This window comes from Dama dama, chromosome 30 (assembly GCF_033118175.1).
Source record: "Dama dama isolate Ldn47 chromosome 30, ASM3311817v1, whole genome shotgun sequence".
NCBI lineage: Eukaryota > Metazoa > Chordata > Mammalia > Artiodactyla > Cervidae > Dama > Dama dama.
Genome location: NC_083710.1, coordinates 27,773,184 through 27,790,952, shown reverse-complemented (window position 1 = coordinate 27,790,952; position 17,769 = coordinate 27,773,184). Strand labels below are relative to the sequence as shown.

At 38.1% G+C, this 17,769-nt stretch overlaps 1 protein-coding gene across 4 annotated transcripts in view; it reads right to left on the bottom strand.

Annotated features, from left to right (window-relative positions):
- Nucleotides 1–17,769, bottom strand: part of TRPC4 (transient receptor potential cation channel subfamily C member 4) — a 200,951-nt gene that overhangs the window by 14,151 nt on the left and 169,031 nt on the right. For all 4 annotated transcript variants that reach the window (XM_061133195.1, XM_061133196.1, XM_061133197.1 and 1 more), the window contains 2 exons: nt 9,793–10,106; nt 1,827–2,022 (listed from right to left, as the gene is read on the bottom strand). In XM_061133195.1, coding sequence (XP_060989178.1) covers nt 1,827–2,022; nt 9,793–10,106 — 510 coding nt within the window. The remainder of the gene's footprint in view (nt 1–1,826; nt 2,023–9,792; nt 10,107–17,769) is intronic.

Sequence of the window (17,769 nt, the reverse complement as noted above, 5' to 3'; positions counted from 1 at the left end):
TTCTAATATTCCTAAATTGCTGTGTGCTGATGAGTGCCTACATTATTTGCATACATTTCTACTTTGAATAATGTGGATTTTAGTCTAGACACTGGACAGATCGTGCTTTCAATGGGCTTCACCATGTCTAGAAAATGCATGGTCTTCATTGTTGCTTAGCAGACGTCTGATTGGATGAATGGATAAATAGATCCACAGAAGCTGTAGCTTCCCTCCCTTTGTCTCTTCTCTCCCATTCCTATCTCCTTCCCTATCTTTCCAAACAAGCTTATAGATTCTACATTAATGAAGGGAAGTAGATACTGTTTGCTATAGTCATGGAGAATGGAACTGAGTAAAATTGGCTTCAGGTCATAAAAAGGCAGTCACATAGGTGAAATGTTGGCCTGTAAGTAGCTTCTGCTCCTTCTCATTCCTAGGGAGTCACGAGTTAAGGATCATCCTGACCTCATTATGTTCTGTTACTGCGGTCACAAAGCAGACTCTTAGTTCAAGGCTTGGGATTCTGAAACGGTCTATAACAATATCAAACCAGCTAGTGATTAGAAAAACTGAAGGTGGAAATTTCCAGGCTAGTGATGACTAAAGTCACCTCTGCTACTCATCTTCCCGTTGTTTTTGTTTAGTCACTAAGCTGTGTCTGACCATCCTTGACCTCATGGACTACAGCCCTCCAGGCTCCTCTGTCCATTGGATTTCCTAGGCAAGAATACTGGAGTTGCCATATCCTTCTCCAGGGGGTCTTCCCAACCCAGGGTTCAAACCCACTTCTCCTCCATCTCCTCCAATGGCAGGCGGATTCTTTACTACTGCACCACCTGGGAAGCCCTGGGCCTAAGTATATTCAGTGGAAATACTTCAGTCTGGGAATCCGTAAATAAAAGTCATTTATTCTTAATGTCTTAGGCAGTTTTTCATCTGTGACAGGTGTCTTGCTTCCATAAAGAGAGTTTAGTTAAAATTAGGAGTGCTGTTTCTCAAAATAACAATAATGACATCCCAGAGAATTAGCAATAGATTCAAAGATGCAATATTATTGTGGTTATTTATGGAGCAAACGGGCAACCTATAATTATTCTTATAAGATGTTATTTGCCTAAAGTATACATACAAAAGTCTTAAGATATATATTCCAATACAGATTTGTTCTATCACTGTTTCTAATGGCCACAGACACAGATCACTAGTATGAAAGTTCAAAGGGATAAAGGACTTTGTCATTCTTATTCATTGCAATATTTCTAGTTCCTAGGACCATAACTGGCAACAGAGTAAGAGCTTAATAAGATTTTATTGAATGAATGAATAAATAAGCTAAGCTGTTTGCATTCTAGAGTTTCAAATAAACACATATGGTATTGTATATTCTGCTGCAGCATTCAGTGTTACTCCTCAATGACTTTTTTCTGGGCTATAAGAAACAAAATCCTGTGCTTTTTCACTCAGACTCCTCTCTGGGCTAGCACTTGTACCTTACAAAGCTGGTATGAGTTTGCTTTTATGAAGATTGTAGATTAGATGGTCAGAGACAATGCAAAACCCAAAGGGCATTATAAAGAGATGAGTTGCCCGTTCATAGTCCATACCTCTCCTACTGCTTGCCGTAGCCAATGATTGCCTTGCAGGTTAGGTGTAGTATAATCACATGTAATATGAAAACTTAAATTAGTATATAGCCAAGTATGGTAATAGTGCTTATAAACATCACATTGACCATTAATAATTCTGATTTGTTTCATTCATAGCAGTTACAGATTGTATTACCAATTATATTAGGGTGGAGTATAGCTAACAACACATTCTAGGAGGGGAGTGATTCAACTTACAGCAATAAGTTGGTAAGAGTTATTCATCATCGCTATTAGCATGTTAAGCAGGACAACCAGAGAGATGACGTTGTATGTCCCAAACATGGTGGCGCCAACAAACTCTGTGAATTCGTGCTGCGCTTTGACATTGGTCACATATAAGTTGATGAGCCCAAATATTGACCAAAACAGGGACTGGAGTGTCTCAAATAACCTGGAATAAAGATAAAACGACACTAATAACTATATTAATAGAACTATTATACAGTAAGATTGGATGATAGAATATGATTACTATTAGGTTATATTTGATTAATTTAAAATAAACTTAAAGAAAAGAATGCAAGAATATTGTTTCCTTATACTGTGCAAATGTGTACCTAATTTTCCCTAGAGCTTTGAAAGCTATTTAGTTTCCTGGACTAGCGATGACAAATCAGACCTGTAGCCTGTTTCTGTATGGCCTTGAGTTAAGAATCATTTTTACTTTTTCAAATGGTCAGAAAAAAAATCAAAAGAAGAGTGATATTTCATGACATGTGAAAATTTTAAAAGAATTCACATTTCAATGTGCATAAATAAAGTTTTATTGAAGCACACCTATACCAACTCATTTATCCACTATCTACAGTTTCTTTTCTGTTACGATGGCAGAGGTGACTAATTGCAACAGAGAATAGATGGCCCACAAAGCCTAAAATATGTACTACCTGTCCTTTTCATAGCAAGTTTGCAAACCTCTGCCCTAAGGCACTGAATGACAGTTAATAAATTATAGATCCTTAGGCTTAGTCTTTGAAAAATATAAGTACTTTTACCTGATTTTTCCTTTTTGATTATAAAAGGACTAAAATAGTGTTATCACCATGGATTTCCACATTTACAATTAAAGTTGCACAGAGTAAATCCTGTAAGATGACAAGATGTCTCTGAATGCTCAGATACTGAAATTTTCTATGTTTTAATATTTCAGGGAGCATTTAAAAATTTTTTTAAAATTTACTCCAAAAATGCAAAAAGATGTAGAGTGTCTAAACTCAAATGGAGAATTGTTTCAGTAGGATTATTATAACACCTTAATATAATAAAAGACAATAGAACTCTTAAGAGTCTTTGAGAAATGGTTAAAACAAGATTGTAGTTACATTGTGAAAACAAAAGGAAAAGGTATCTTATGCCTGGCATGATGACTAAGGAGGCAGGATTTCAGTGGTCAAGTGCTCCAAGGACAGCAAATTCATGTGAGGACAGTGGACTGTGGTATGGGTTGAGGTGCAAAGATGAGTTTAAACTACCAGATCTCCTCTCTGTGAAAGTTTTATCTTAGAAATAGCAAGAGAATGAGGTAGCTGTTAAAAGCTGCTGAAATGACAGAAGTTATGATGTAGAACCAGAATCCCTGGAATTATGAGAAAGCCAAAGTTTTGAGACAGCACACACTATGAAACAGAATAGAGAATAAATAAGCCAGGTAATAAGTGAACCCTGAAGAGAGAAATGTGGAGTAGCTGAGTCATGTTAATATCAATTCTCAGAGTAAAAAATTCCAAGGTCCAGCTCTTGCTAAGGTCAGCCCTTGCTCAGAGAATCTAATGGATATAATCCTGTGCTGGATTCTTGTACCAAACTCCTATTACTTGAAGCAATCTAAGGATTTCTCATCTGGATAACCAGGATAATCCCCCTAAGGATGCCTTAACTGGTGTTCAGGATTTCTTTTCTGAAATTTTTTTTTTACATAAACCATTTCATATTTTTAATTGTATAATAAAATTTTAATTATAGGATAGGAAATGTAATGGTTTCTTATTGAATTATTTTGCTAGGGCTGTTTGATTCTCAGTGGGGCAAATTATCTTAAAGGTTTTAATGTGATCAACCTCAATCACACCTTGTCTTGTCAACTGGGATGTACATTGTGAAGTGTTCACTATATATAATTTGTTTTTAAATTTTTGAAAAAGTATCATTTACTATAATTCTATGCTATTTTTTAACTGCATATATAATTATTTAATACAGTTGACACTTAAGGTTTATTCACAGATTTTGTGATTCATTTTTGTACCATTTCTTTGTTTATTTATTTTTAACTGGAGGATAATTGCTTTACAATATTGTGTTGGTTTCTGCCATACTCTTAAAGGACAATCAGATGTCAGATTCTAACAATATCAGGGAAAGCTTAATATAATTCATTGGCCTCAGACAAAGGCCACTAGAAGTTATTCTTTGAAAACTTTCAGAATTGACCCAAGGCCATGAGTTCTTTATTTTCAGTAGCTTTAAGGACAGTTTCTAAGATTAATGACAGTGTCATTGGCTTCAATGCAAAATAATTTTGTTCTTTCTTCCTAAATAGTGTACATTCTCACCGTGAATATACAAGTATAATTCAACTGGTTTTTCCCTGACCTCAATAGCAGTACAGAGAAAAGTTACATGAATGATACAATTGTATAAAATGTTGCCACATAAATCCCATTGCAGTTATTTTTCTAAATATTCAATAAAAAAGGGATATAGAGTAAATGAATTGTAATGGTTGAACAATTCTGGTTTTCTTCTACCTAAATAAGAACTATTCATCATTAGGATATTAGCAGACTCTTTGGCAAAACATTTATTTACATATTTAATTAAAATTTGAAAACAAGAAAATTCAAAATAAGATGACATTTTATGGTTAATTCTGAATTTCATTCTTATTTTTATTTTCATTTTTTTCAGTCAAATGAGTCATAAGTAAGATTTGCAGAATAGTTCCACTTAACCAAAATATATGTACTTTTAGATGAATCAAGACCCTGGTATCAGGATACAGGTATTAGTTAATTCTTCTTGTATTGCATGGATTAAAAAATTCAATCTAAGTTAATATTTCAAAATCATTGTTTCTAAAACTGCTTTCATAATTATTGATAGCAACATTGCCCATAAACTGATGAGCCATTAGCTACATCACATTTCAGACTGCCATTATGGGACAATATTTTCCTACTTCTATGGAAAGATAAGCACAGAAAGCTTTCCAGGATAATGCCACACTTAATCAAAGCAGTTAGCATGACATCTTGGTTAAAGACTAAAATCTGGCAACTTCTATAGCATTGCCATCTTAAAGGTAATATTTTGTCTCTTGCTTCTCGAGGATATTTCTCAATTCCTAAAACAAGCTTGCTCCCCAGCTAAATACTTATAACAAGAGAAAGAGAACAAGTGGGGGAAAAAAAAGTCATGTATTCCACAGCTGAATTTTCCTCTCTTCTTTGAGATGAAACCAATGAGGAAATATAAATTAATACAAGACATCTGACTTGTTTATTTCCTAGTTTATAAGAAATACAGTATATTAAAACAAAGTATGACCTCAGTTAGCCAGTTCCAATTATCAGGAATGCAGCTCCAATCAACATAAATGGCTTTTTTCTTAACAAGAAAATATGTCATGAAGTCCATGCCTCTGTATTCATAAGAGAGCCTCTTACTCAGAGACTATTGATTTAAAATTGTATCCAGAATACTTGCAGTGACTAAACATTTGGTGTCTTTTAGCAACATGTAGTTCTGCCCACGTCAGAGAGAAAACAACCTGGAACCATTAAAGGAGTAGAAGAAGGGCCCCCGTGCCGGTGGGCAAATGCGTGGAGAGACACAGAAGGCAGATCACAGTCTGTTCCCACTGGGAGCTCAGCTCATGGTCAGGAGGGGATCAGAAAGGCATCCCGGAAAAGGTCCATCTGAGATGGGTTTTGGAATCCAGAATAAAACTTCACCAAGTGAGAGGGCAAAACAAGAGCATTCTGAGATGAGAGAATAGTATGATCTTTTTAGGGACAGCTTAACCCATTAGAAAATGTTGAAGAGTAACGTGTTATTGGGGAATGGAGAAAAGATGAAGCTGAAAAAGGAAGCCAGGGGCAGATCACTGAGGACTCGGTATGTCAAGCTAAGAAATCTGACTGTATCCAATAAGGAACAAGAAACTATTGAGATATTTTAAATACAGGAGTGTCAAGATTTTGGTTTAGAAAGATCATGCAGGCAAGGGGACAGAGACATATCAAGGAAGGTAGGGACCAGGGGCCAGGGAACTTGGATTTAGGCAGAGGGAGTGAGCAAGGGAAGAGGGCCTGAGATGATAAAGAGCAGGAGTAGACATTTGCAGATTGTACGTGGAGAGGGTGCAGGGATGGAAGGATCTAGTTTTTTATTTAAGTATCTGGATGGGTTGTGGTAGTACTGACTAAGAAAAGGAGTTGAGGAAGAGGAAGAGAAATGTTTTGAGAGACTCTCATGAGTTTTCTTTGATTGGGTTTCAGTGTTTAGGACATTTGCATGAAGAGCTGTTCAAAAGACAGTTGGACTTACAGATCTTAGGGAGAAAGGTCTGGGCTAGCGGTATGAACTAAGTACAGAAGTTGTCTCTTAGACATATAAGGCCAAATCTATCAGATGAGTTTTTGCAGAGATACTGAACAGGGTCGAAGGATAGTTAGTAAGGCAGATTAATATTGAAAAGCAATCATTGTGGGACTTCCCTGGTGGTCCAGTGGTTAAGAATCCACCTTACAATGTAGGGGACTTGGGTTCAATCTCTGTTGGGAAACTATGATCACACATGCCATGAAGCATGGCCAAAAAAAAAAAAAAAAAAAAGAAATCATACTAGTTACTCTTTGTAATTTTGAACAAAAATAATTTGTTGTTTGCAGATTTACCATCTGCTATCTGGGGAAAAATTCAGGTAGAACACTTGATTTACTGGTGTCGAATGATTTGGACCTATAATATTTGACTGATATGCACTTATTGGTTGCTTTTTATGGTAATAGAGGAAAATCATTGGTCAGTATATGCTAAAATAATACATAAGCCAGGTTATTTAACATGTTTGATTTTAGAATAAAATTTATATTAAATATTTTGCATCAGATTCTCTAGCCATATTCTTTCTAAACACATATTTAAATTAGCTCACAATATGTAAACATTTGGGGCTTCCCACGTGGCAGAGTGGTAAAGCATCTGTCGATGCAGGACATGCAGGAGACGCAAGTTTGATCCTTGGGTCGGGAAGATCCCCTGGAGAAGGAAATGGCAACCCACTCCAGTATTCTTGCCTGGAAAATTCCATGGATAGAGGAGCCTGGTGGGTTACAGTCCATGGGGTCACAGAGTTGGACACGACTGAACGACTGAACACAAGCACACACAACACATGTTAGCATTTACCACAAAACCAGTAACAGGGCAAGCAGATTTCTGAGAATCTCATGGATCATAAATTAGGATGGGGTTAGGTAGAACCCTTGTTAACTGCAGATGAATAAGATGTCTGAAAATGGGTTGGGTCTTGGAACCACAGATGTTCCCTGAATTAAAGCAGACCTGAGGAGGAAACTCAGTTCTAGGGGCTGTGTGGAAGTTTTTTCTGGAAGACAAAGCATGGAATCAGAAGGATATGGCTGCAATATCAACAGGGTGGTCTGAGCAAGCAGTCTGTGTTGGAGCACACAGTACAGAGTAACTAGGGAGCTGTGAAAGATGGAGCATGGAAAACGGGTCTCTATTTCCATCAGAAGTCCAGGAGGCCAATCAGCAGGCAGACAACATCCAGGAACTTTGTTACAGGCAGAATTTGAGTCTAAGAAGTGGGGAGGCTGGTGGGATCTATGACTGTGAATCCCTTATCCTTGTTGCCAGGGGCAGATTGCCAAGTCTAGGATCATAAGTGAGTGGAGAAAGACAAGTTCTGATACTAAAACTGAGACACAGTCCAAAGCCATTCATCACCAGGATGTTGCTGCAAGGGGTTTCAATGAATCGCTGCTGAACTGGTGAGAAGAGGAAGATGACAAAGCTGGGCAAATTGGTCGGACTGGAGAAATTGCTTAAGCTCAGGAGAATAAAGAGGCTGGAGCAAGCAATGAAGTGACAAGGTGGAGCTGGGATGAATTTTTGTTTTCTTTATGATTCGTGGTTTGTATCAGATCTATCTCTGAATGGGTCTGAGGCAGCTAAGACTGCAATGAAAACTTATGTGCAAATAATCAGATGTTGATGGATTAAAGTGGGGTTTTAAACACTGGGTTCAAAGATAAAACAAATACAGAACTGAGCCAAAAAGACTATTTCAACCAGAAGTAATTTAGTTTATGGGATGTTACTGATTTCCTCCCACTGGAGAAATTACTGCACTCTTTTAGATTACATAAAATTCTAGAATGGCCAATGAACGGCCATCTGACTTTCCAAGGCATCTAGCAAATGACCATGTGTTCACGTGGTTACTGTGGAGAGGAAGATCACCTAACTTCGGAATTCATCTGCTAATTCACTGTTTATCACAGTGGGAAGAAAGTAGACACAGGCACGTGAGAGAGAGAGAGAGAGAGAGAGTGAGAGAGAGAGAGAGAGAGAGAGTGTGTGTGTGTGTGTGTGTGTGTGTGTGTGTGTGTAGGGACCGGGGATGCGTGTGGGGTGTGCCTTTGGGTGGTGTGGTCAGAGACGGAGACAGAGGAGTCAGGCCAAAAACAACCAACACGCATGGACATCCTCCTGAACATTTGGCTGGGCTTGTGTTTTTCTGAGCTCATCACCTCCGTTGATCAAGACACCACTCCCATGAAATGTGAATCTGCCACCCTCCCCTCAGACACCATCCAGCCACTTGTCTTTGGCAGGCAGACCGGGGAGTGTTCCGAGTTGTCGGGCGGGCGGTTGGGTGTCACCAGGCGAGCTTCGATCCTTGCCGTTCTGGCTCTGAACCTGACTGGAGTGAGTGGATCCATGTGATCTCTCGTGTCTTTGTTTGAAACTCTTGGCGGGAGAAGGGAGATGCCCCCCTGCCAAGTATTAGGACTATGTGAGCCTGAAACACTGTGGCCATGAACGTGTGCTGTCAGCAAGCCTGATTGTGAGAATTACAGGAGCTTGACACCAGACAAGACCAGATGTTCATCAGCTGTAAGGGCACAGAGAGTTTTATGCGCATCAGAATCATGGCCTAGGTTAGCCCGAGGTCTCTAGTTTGAATTATTTCCCCATGTTTAGACTTTGGGTTAGGGAACCTGAGAATAACAGAGACATGTGAAGGGACTTTAGTATCTGGAAAACACCTGAGCAAACTTGAAAAGCATTTGGATTTTCTTCCATGATTGGTTTTCCATAAATTCTATCTGTTAATGTGCTTGTAAGCTGTCACTAGATGCAGGTTCCTTTCTACTCCACATTTTATATTTTTAAAATATATTTCTCCATTTATTTGAAGTGGACACTCACTTGTGTCCAACTCTTTGCGACCTCATGGACTATACAGTCCATGGAATTCTCCAGGCCAGAATACTGGAGTAGGTAGCCTTTCCCTTCTCCAGGGGATCTTCCCAACTCGGGGATCAAACCCAGGTCTCCCACATTGCAGGCAGATTCTTTACCAGCTGAGCCACCAGGGAAGCCCAAAAATACTAGAGTGGGTAGCCTATCCCTTCTCCAGGGTATCTTCCCAACCCAGGAATCAAAACCCGGGTCTCCTACATTGCAGGTGGATTCTTTACCAACTGAGGCATCAGGGAAGCCCCTTCATTTATTTAGGTCTTCTCTAATTTCTCTCAGCAATGTTTTTGTTGTTGCTGTTGGGTTTTTTTTTTGTTTTTTTTGGCGGTGCCACACGACATGTGATACTTTAGTTCCCTGTCCAGGGATGGAAGCCATGGCCCCTGCTATGGAAGCATGGAGCCCTAACCACTGAACCACCAGGGAATTTCGCTCTGTTCCACCTTTTAAAACAGTATACATAGCTATCTTTTATATGAGTTTATTTAAAAGAAAAGACCATTTTACTAAAACTTAGATGTACTAGATATATCTGTTTTCCCCACTGAGCACAGTTTTTCTTTGCAACCACTTGTCATGGTTCAATTTCAAAATGTAATACCCTTTAAATTCTACCGACATTTCCAAGAGAAAAGTCCATGAGACTTACGTTGAAAAGGCGTTATTCTGCTTTTCACATCGTATGCCTTTGCAGCTTAACCCTTTTGTTTCTTCATAATAGAAGTACAACTGATTTAGGCCATTGGCAAATGCTAGCAGCACAAGGCAGTAGATGAACAGAAACTTCAAGATGTCCAGGAGCATTCTTCCCAGAGATATCTGCAGAGGCCCGAGGTGAGAATTTGCAGTGAACAGTGAGATCAGACGCAGGGAACTGAATATATTTGCAATAGCAAACAAAGCTTCAGCCACCAGCGTGGGGTGCCACATGTCCCAAGATTCACGTGGATTAAGAGCACTGTACTGGAGAAAAGAGAGAAACAAGGAGAAAATAAAATATGGAACAAACACATACATACAAATCTGTCAAGCCCAGGCCAGGACGATTTTTTTCAGGTAGTTTCAGCACCACGACTTATTGGCAGGAAGCTGATGTATTCCATGAAGGTGGCAGCACTTCTAATCTACACAAAAATAAGAAATTTACTAAAGGAACTTATAAGGGATGAGCTTTAATCAAAGAGACCTTCCTAGTCTGTCCTTGTCATTTGTAGTCTTTGCTAATCTGTGAATTACATCTGTCCTTGATCTTTGCAATAGAACTATTAAAAAAGGAAAAGGAAAGTGTTATATAGGAAAAAAACAACAGTCTGATTTTATATTGGGAAAAATAGAGATATCATAATAAAAAAGAAAACTACATTATAAAGGAAAACTGCTATACTTTGAACAAAATCAATGACTTCACTTACCATGTTTGACACATTTGCCTATTCTAGAGGTATCCATGTTGGACACAAATGACATATAAATGAGAGGGAGTAGTGGCTATGAACGTAGTAATGACTAATGTGGACATCATCATTAATATTTTGTATCTGTTATACCCTAAATGTACATAAAACCTGAGTTGGAAATCATTAGGCAGTCAATGGATTGCTGATTTTAATATTTCATGTGTAGAAAGTGTGATATTTGTTTGAACATTCCCTAATTAGATAAAACATTTGATTTGAGAAAAATATTTACTATATTAGACTTTGACCAGCAATTATTTTTAAAGTATGATTAAAATGTCAGCTTTGAACTATTTTGATATCAGGCTATAGAAAGAGCACATTGAAATTTATCCCTTGTAATCTTAAAGTAGATTTGTATCCTTATCAAGAAAAGATCAAACACATATTGAAATGCTACATTATGAACATCTATTATTACACCTGTATAAGAACTGAACAATAAGTTACATTCTCTTTTTCATATACATCACTAAAAATGTCTAGACAACTGCATTTTTTCCCTAATGATCATGTAGGAAAAAAAAATTACTTCTCTATGAGTACCATCAGAATATTTCTATTCTTTTTATATTGCATTTTATACCAAAGACCTTTACAAATGTTAATTAATTCTCTTGAAAGTAATAGATAGTATTTTTTAAAATCCCCTTGGGGAGAAAATACATCAGAAGTTCTTGATTTTGTTCAACACTCAGATGCCTGCTTGAGTGACAATTTAAAACAATCAAGTTTGAACTAGAAGGAAATTATTTTCTATTTTTAAATCCTGATAACTCTTCTTAAGGATTCCCATGCATGGCTTCAGCATAAAATAGCTAAGGACTGAAGATATAAGAAAAAAAAAATTAAGATTCTTGATTCATTGTAATGAGTATTAGAGTAACAGTTTGCAGTATCAAACCTCACCTAATTCTTTCCAGTTCCTTCCCGCCACCCCATATTTTATGCCACCTTTTCCTTCAAAGTCTAAGATAACATTCACCTTCCTTCTCTCATTCTCTTGAAAGACACACATATTTTATTTTTTCCCAATTATTTTTACTAGTTGGAGGCTAATTACAATATTGTAGTGGTTTTGCCATACATTGACATGAATCAGCTATGGGTTTACATGTGTTCCCATCCTGAACCCCCCTCCCACCTCCCTCCCCATCCCATCCCTCTGGGTCATCCCAGTGCACCAGCCCTGAGCGCTTGTCTCATGCATCCAACCTGGACTGGTGATCTGTTTCACACTTGATAGTATACATGTTTCAGTGCTGTTCTCTCAGATCATCCCACCCTCGCCTTCTCCCACAGAGTCCAAAAGTCTGTTCTGTACATCTGTGTCTCTTTTTCTGTCTTGCATATAGGGTTATCATTACCATCTTTCTAAATTCCATATATATGTGTTAGTATACTATATTGGTATTTATCTTTCTGGCTTACTTCACTCTGTATAATGGGCTCCAGTTTTATCCATCTCATTAGAACTGATTCAAATGTATTCTTTTTAATGGCTGAGTAATATTCCATTGTGTATATGTACCACAGCTTTCTTATCCATTCGTCTGCTGATGGGCTTTTAGGTTGCTTCCATGTCCTGGCTATTATAAACAGTGCTGCAATGAACATTGGGGTACACGGAAAGACACACATATTTTAGTAGAGAATATCTACCGTTCTGTTGATGGCTAATCATCTCTCTCTCTTTTAACTTATATGGCTGAGGACCATACCTCAAAATGTACGAAACACTAAACAATAAGCATTCTTAAAGATGTAACTGTTTTCTTGGAATTTCTCACCACATTTAACACAATGCTCTGCAGGTCGTAGGTGCTGAAGAGACATTTTATCCCATCAAATATCCATGCATGGAAAAATGAGGATGAAAGGAAAAGATAATTATAATAAAAACACTCTGAGAGATGAACACAAACTGCAGTGGGAAAAGAGAAAAGAAAGTGATACATTCTATCTGGTGCTAACGAGACTGGCAATGAATAGAGATTATTTGTTGTTCAAGCTTGAAGGATCCTTTGATGTTACTGAATCTAGTGGAGATGCCATTCCTTGTTCCAGGCATCACAGCCTGTTTGAGCCAGTAGGATGTAAAATCCATTGTCACATGGTCACTGACTCCAGCTCTGCTGTTGACTTACTGTACTTTAGAATCCTTCTTAGCAGATTCTCTCAGCTGGGCCTTGCAAAATCATAAGAGGATGGTTTCCATTTTGCAAATGAGATGCTAGCTTCTGCCCCTGTATAATTATCCAAGACTGTTTCAGGGTCCAGCACTCTGGATAAATGATGAGAAACAATGCTATGTGAATATGTTCGCATTTATACCTGGTTGGGGCGTCCTGAGAAAAACATTGCTGGTATTTGGGTTAAAGAAGGGCTTCCCTGGTGGCTCAGAAGGTAAAGAATTCTCCTGCAATGCGGGAGACCCAGGTTCAATCCCTGAGTTGGGAAGATTCCCCTGTAGGAAGGCGTGGCAACCCACTCCAGTATTCTTGTCTGGAGAATCCCCCATGGACAGAGGAGCCTGACGGTCTACAGTCCGTGGGGTTGCAAAGAGTTGGACACGACTCAACGACTAAGCACAGGGTTAAAGGATGTTTGAATGAAGACTTGGAAATTAAAGAGAGACCTCCTGAGAGACTGAGAAATATCTCCCCTGGAACCATCTGCTTACAGTCTAAGGGTAATAATCCAGAGGGACCTTTGCCTCCCCAGAGAGAACTTGTTCACTTTAGGTTAAGGTCTTTCTCTTTCCATCTCCAGGTGGGAATATGGGCAGTAGGCCCAGCTGTACTCCATAAGCTCTGAGATGCATTATTTCCCCATTGCTGTTCTGTGATACAAACTCATGTTTGTGGAGGACACATCTGGCTTCTCTTCTGTTGCCCTGTGTGAGCTTGGAGCACGGGGGACCAATGTGAAGGCTATTTTGTAAGTAAAGAATTCATCTGTTCTCTGACCCAGAAACCTTGTTTCCTGTTAGCAATAAACCAAGATACAAAACTTTAGGAATTCTCTCTTGATTCCATTGTTTAAACTTTACTCTTTAATTTTTCTTCTGCCATTCACATTTATGTACATTTCAGTCAGGTTTTAAAGAAGGGCATTATTTTATGAAGCAATTTAAAAATTTCTTTCAAACCAAGCTATTCTGTGACTCTGTACAGAAAAGTGGTAATTTTGCAGTGATTAAACATATTTTCCACACCTACTATTAGGAATGAAAAGATTATCTTGAATTTTAAAGTTTCCTTTGGCTTTATTTTCTAAAAATTATTCACAAGGTCTATACTCATGTTTCATCTTTGTATGTTTGCCTCCAGCCAGAGTGATGATGCTTGTCAATCTCCTTAGCAGGCTCTGCTTCTTCAGTTGCACCTTCAATATCGAATTCACTTCTCAGACCCCTTTTCTTCTTATTCTTTCTACTCTCCCTGGATATTTTCTGTGATTTCAGTTGTCACTTATATGCTAAAACTCCCAATTCCTCAACTCCAGCCCAGAAGGTGCACTTACATTCATATTTTATATTCTCTTGCCTCTTGACATTTTCTCTTAAATATCTCATGGGTGTCTCAAACTCACAGGTCAGAATTGAAACTCATCATCTTTTCATCCTCAAACACCTTCACAATTCATGCTTTTTCATCTCAGTGGATGGCAGTAAATCACCTAAGGCAGCATTTGAGGTTGATCCTAGAGTCCGTCCTAGCAAACTCCCAGCCTCTGAAACCAAAATCTTATATATGTTCTTATTCCTCTACATTGGTATCCTCACTGTTGAAAAAGTTTCCTACAAAAGGAACTTTTGTAGGAAATCTACTTCTGTAGGAAATCTATTCCCTACAGAAATGTTTATAATAACCTTCTAATTCTTGTCCCTGCCTTGAATCTTGTCCCTACAATCATTTATTTCCTCCAGATCATCTTTTAAAAGGACCAATCAGGCAACCTGGCTTAATGTTCTTGAATGACACAATGTCCTCACGATGAAATTCCATTTCCCAACATGTCACACGAAGCCTCTGGAACCTGGGACTTAACTTCTTTTTGAGATTGACTTTCCACTGGTACCCAATTAGGTGCTTACTGTTCTGGCTCAAACCTTCTATTCTGGCCATTGTCCAAACTACCCTCACATTCTCACCAAAATGCCTTTCTATGAATACTGGATCCTTTATCTAGAAAATGGGTTTAAATTCTAATTATTTTGATTCTTTGGCTATTAATCACTTCTCAAATATGTGTTGAGTACATACTCTGTGTCAGGCAATATCTTCAGGGTGGTAGTCAAACAAGATATAACTCATGCCATGCAGGCTTACAACACAATGAAGAAGACAGACATTAAATAGGCAGTGCTTATCTTTCCTTTGAAAAGTTCTCTTGTACTATAGACGAGTGGACACTAGGATCCTGCTGACCAGAGCTGGTAATTCCGTGTTAGAGAGAAATCAAGAGACATGTATACACCTATAGCTCTTTGAGGACTAGAAATCCCTGCTTTCCTTTTTCTCTCATGTATTTGCTTATAAATTATAAACCTACCATAGTTTGACTTTGCCTTAAGCCTCCATTTCTATTTAGATTCTTTGTAAGGAACTTGCTCTTATGCAGACCTAGTAAAGAGAATATTTACCTTTGAGTTCCTTGTCAGATTTCCATGTTAAGAGCTTTGTCTAATGTGTTTTTGGTACTGAACATCTAACAGAGTGTTTTATATGTGACAGAAGCTCAAAAAGCATTTTCGGGTGGAGAATCAGACATATTCTAAAGTATGTTTGTTAGAAAAGATGGATCATTTGCAGAAATGTGAGCATCTTAATATAGCTGGGTTGCAGAGGCTTTGGGAATAGTGATAACTCTAAGAGAAAGCTGAAGCCAGATCATGAACACCTTAGCAGAAGTGTTAGGAGAGGAAGACGGATTGCATCGTAATAGTGGGTCCTAAGTTCCTTGAATATAGGAAAAGTTCATCTCTATATTCTCTAGAGTCTGATGCATACTCATAAAAGTCAAGTACTCAAAATGAATAATAATTAAGTTGAGGCAAAGTGAAAACGTTTGTCCTCTAAAATTAAACAAAAAATAGATGCTGGTTTTAATGCTTAATTTATAAGGTGAAAACATTTCCCCTTCTACAAACTGGTTAGATAATTAAGAAGTGAAAGACAATAGGAAGTCATATGATTTTCTACTGTGGTAGATAATACTATACAACTCAGATTTAAATATCTACAGTTCTTTGTCATAAAACTAAAGAATATTTAGAAAAGTTCATGATTTGGAGAATTCGCTGCAGTTGTAACATTTGTGAAATGGAAACATTCGCCTTCTTTCTGGCTGATAAGAAGAGGGACCAATGAGGTATATACTATTTAGAAGAATGGTGCTATGAAAAATTCTAGCCAGATCATTGAAAGAAATGGTCTTATTCCTAATCATTTTGACTTCTGACAATATTATTTACACAGTGGATGAGGCATAGGATTGCAATCATTTCTGCCAAATGACAGAAGATAGACATAAGAGACAAATTATACATAGGAAAAGGGACTGGGTAATATTTAGGAGAAAACGATTCCTAATGAAGATAAACTAACATTTTCCAAGAGTGCCCAGGCATCAACAAGCTCTAGATTGACTTAACCTTTTATACATGGTGAGAACAAGAAATGATTGACAAACCTTCTCCTTCAAAAATTAAAAGCAAATTTTAAAAAGCTACAATCCCTGATCTGTGAAATGCTAATGAATCAAGGCAATAAGGTAGAACCACAAATCCTTGTGGGGAAGGAGGAGAATCCTAAAGTCACGTGAACTTCTGTGTTTTCTTTGTATAATCTAATGCTGTTTCATTTTAATAAAAATAAAAAACAACTGAGTGCTTATATCAAACTCCATTCTATGGCATTAAATGTGTTTATTAATGTGATCCTCACATTGTCTGGAATTTGATTATTCCTGTCATCTTACAGAGAAGAATGTTGAGGCATAGGTTAACTTGTCCCAAATCACACTGGTAAGAAGTGGTACAGGCAGTAGCCATACCAAGTATGGATGAGAGCCTAGATCACAGCTTTGGCCAAAAGGACCCTTTTGTATGTTAAAAAAAAATCTCCAGGTGGATAAATTGCAAAAGGATGAAGCAAATAAGAATGGCCCTTCTGCTAGACCTATTCTGTGAGGTTGTTTCCCTACAGACCAGTTACAGAAGGGTCTCCCTCTTGAAGGACTGATAGTTCATTTGGTCTGGATCCATCACTTGACCCAGATGACCAAGGGTTAGATTTTTGCTACCGTTTTTGCACCCATATCAGAAGACAGAACCTGAGCAATTCCAACAGAGATCTCAGTTATAACTCCTTGGTCATCTTGCCTGCACCATCAGAAGTGAGCTATTTACTGGGGAGCAGCGTCAAGACCATCCTGGGATCCCACCTATGATCAAGCCTTCATAATAACAAATCACGTGTCTTGCGGATCTTACCTCCTATTTTTTTTTTTTTTTTCCAAAGCCAACCTTCTATTAACTTCTCCTGCATCCACTGCTCTACTTCAGGCAATCATCATCATTTGACTCATTCTGTTTCAGCCTCACTAATGGTTCCTCTTTGTTTTAGGATTCAAACCATACAGCATGATCTGGAAAGTCCTTCCCATCCTTGCCCTGCCCCAGTTCCCTGGACCATCCCTCTGAATTAGTGACCTCCTTTATACACTCAGACTTATGCATTCTGTGTCTCTTCTCCCAGGGATATTTATGAATGTTTATGGACACAATACATGCCCACTCACTCTGTCCTCTAAATCATTTCAAGACACTGCCAGCCAAATTTAGTTCCTTCCATGATGCCACCAAGGTCCCTGTGGTAGACCTTATCACACTGTAAGGTCTTCATGTGCATTTCTCTTTCCTTTCTGTGAACTGCTTGAAGGCAGGGGCTGTATCACCAGTGTCTTTGCATTGTCAACAAATAGATGGAAAGCCAATTTCTTAATGTGACTCCATAAATTCTCATTGTTTGATTCACATAATGACTGTTTGCCTCATTTATGGTAGTCTATTTTTGTACAGAAATAATGCTCCTTTTCCTGAAATCATAAATTATGTTATTAAAAATTAGCATCTGAAAATGAATGATAGAACAAAAGATGAT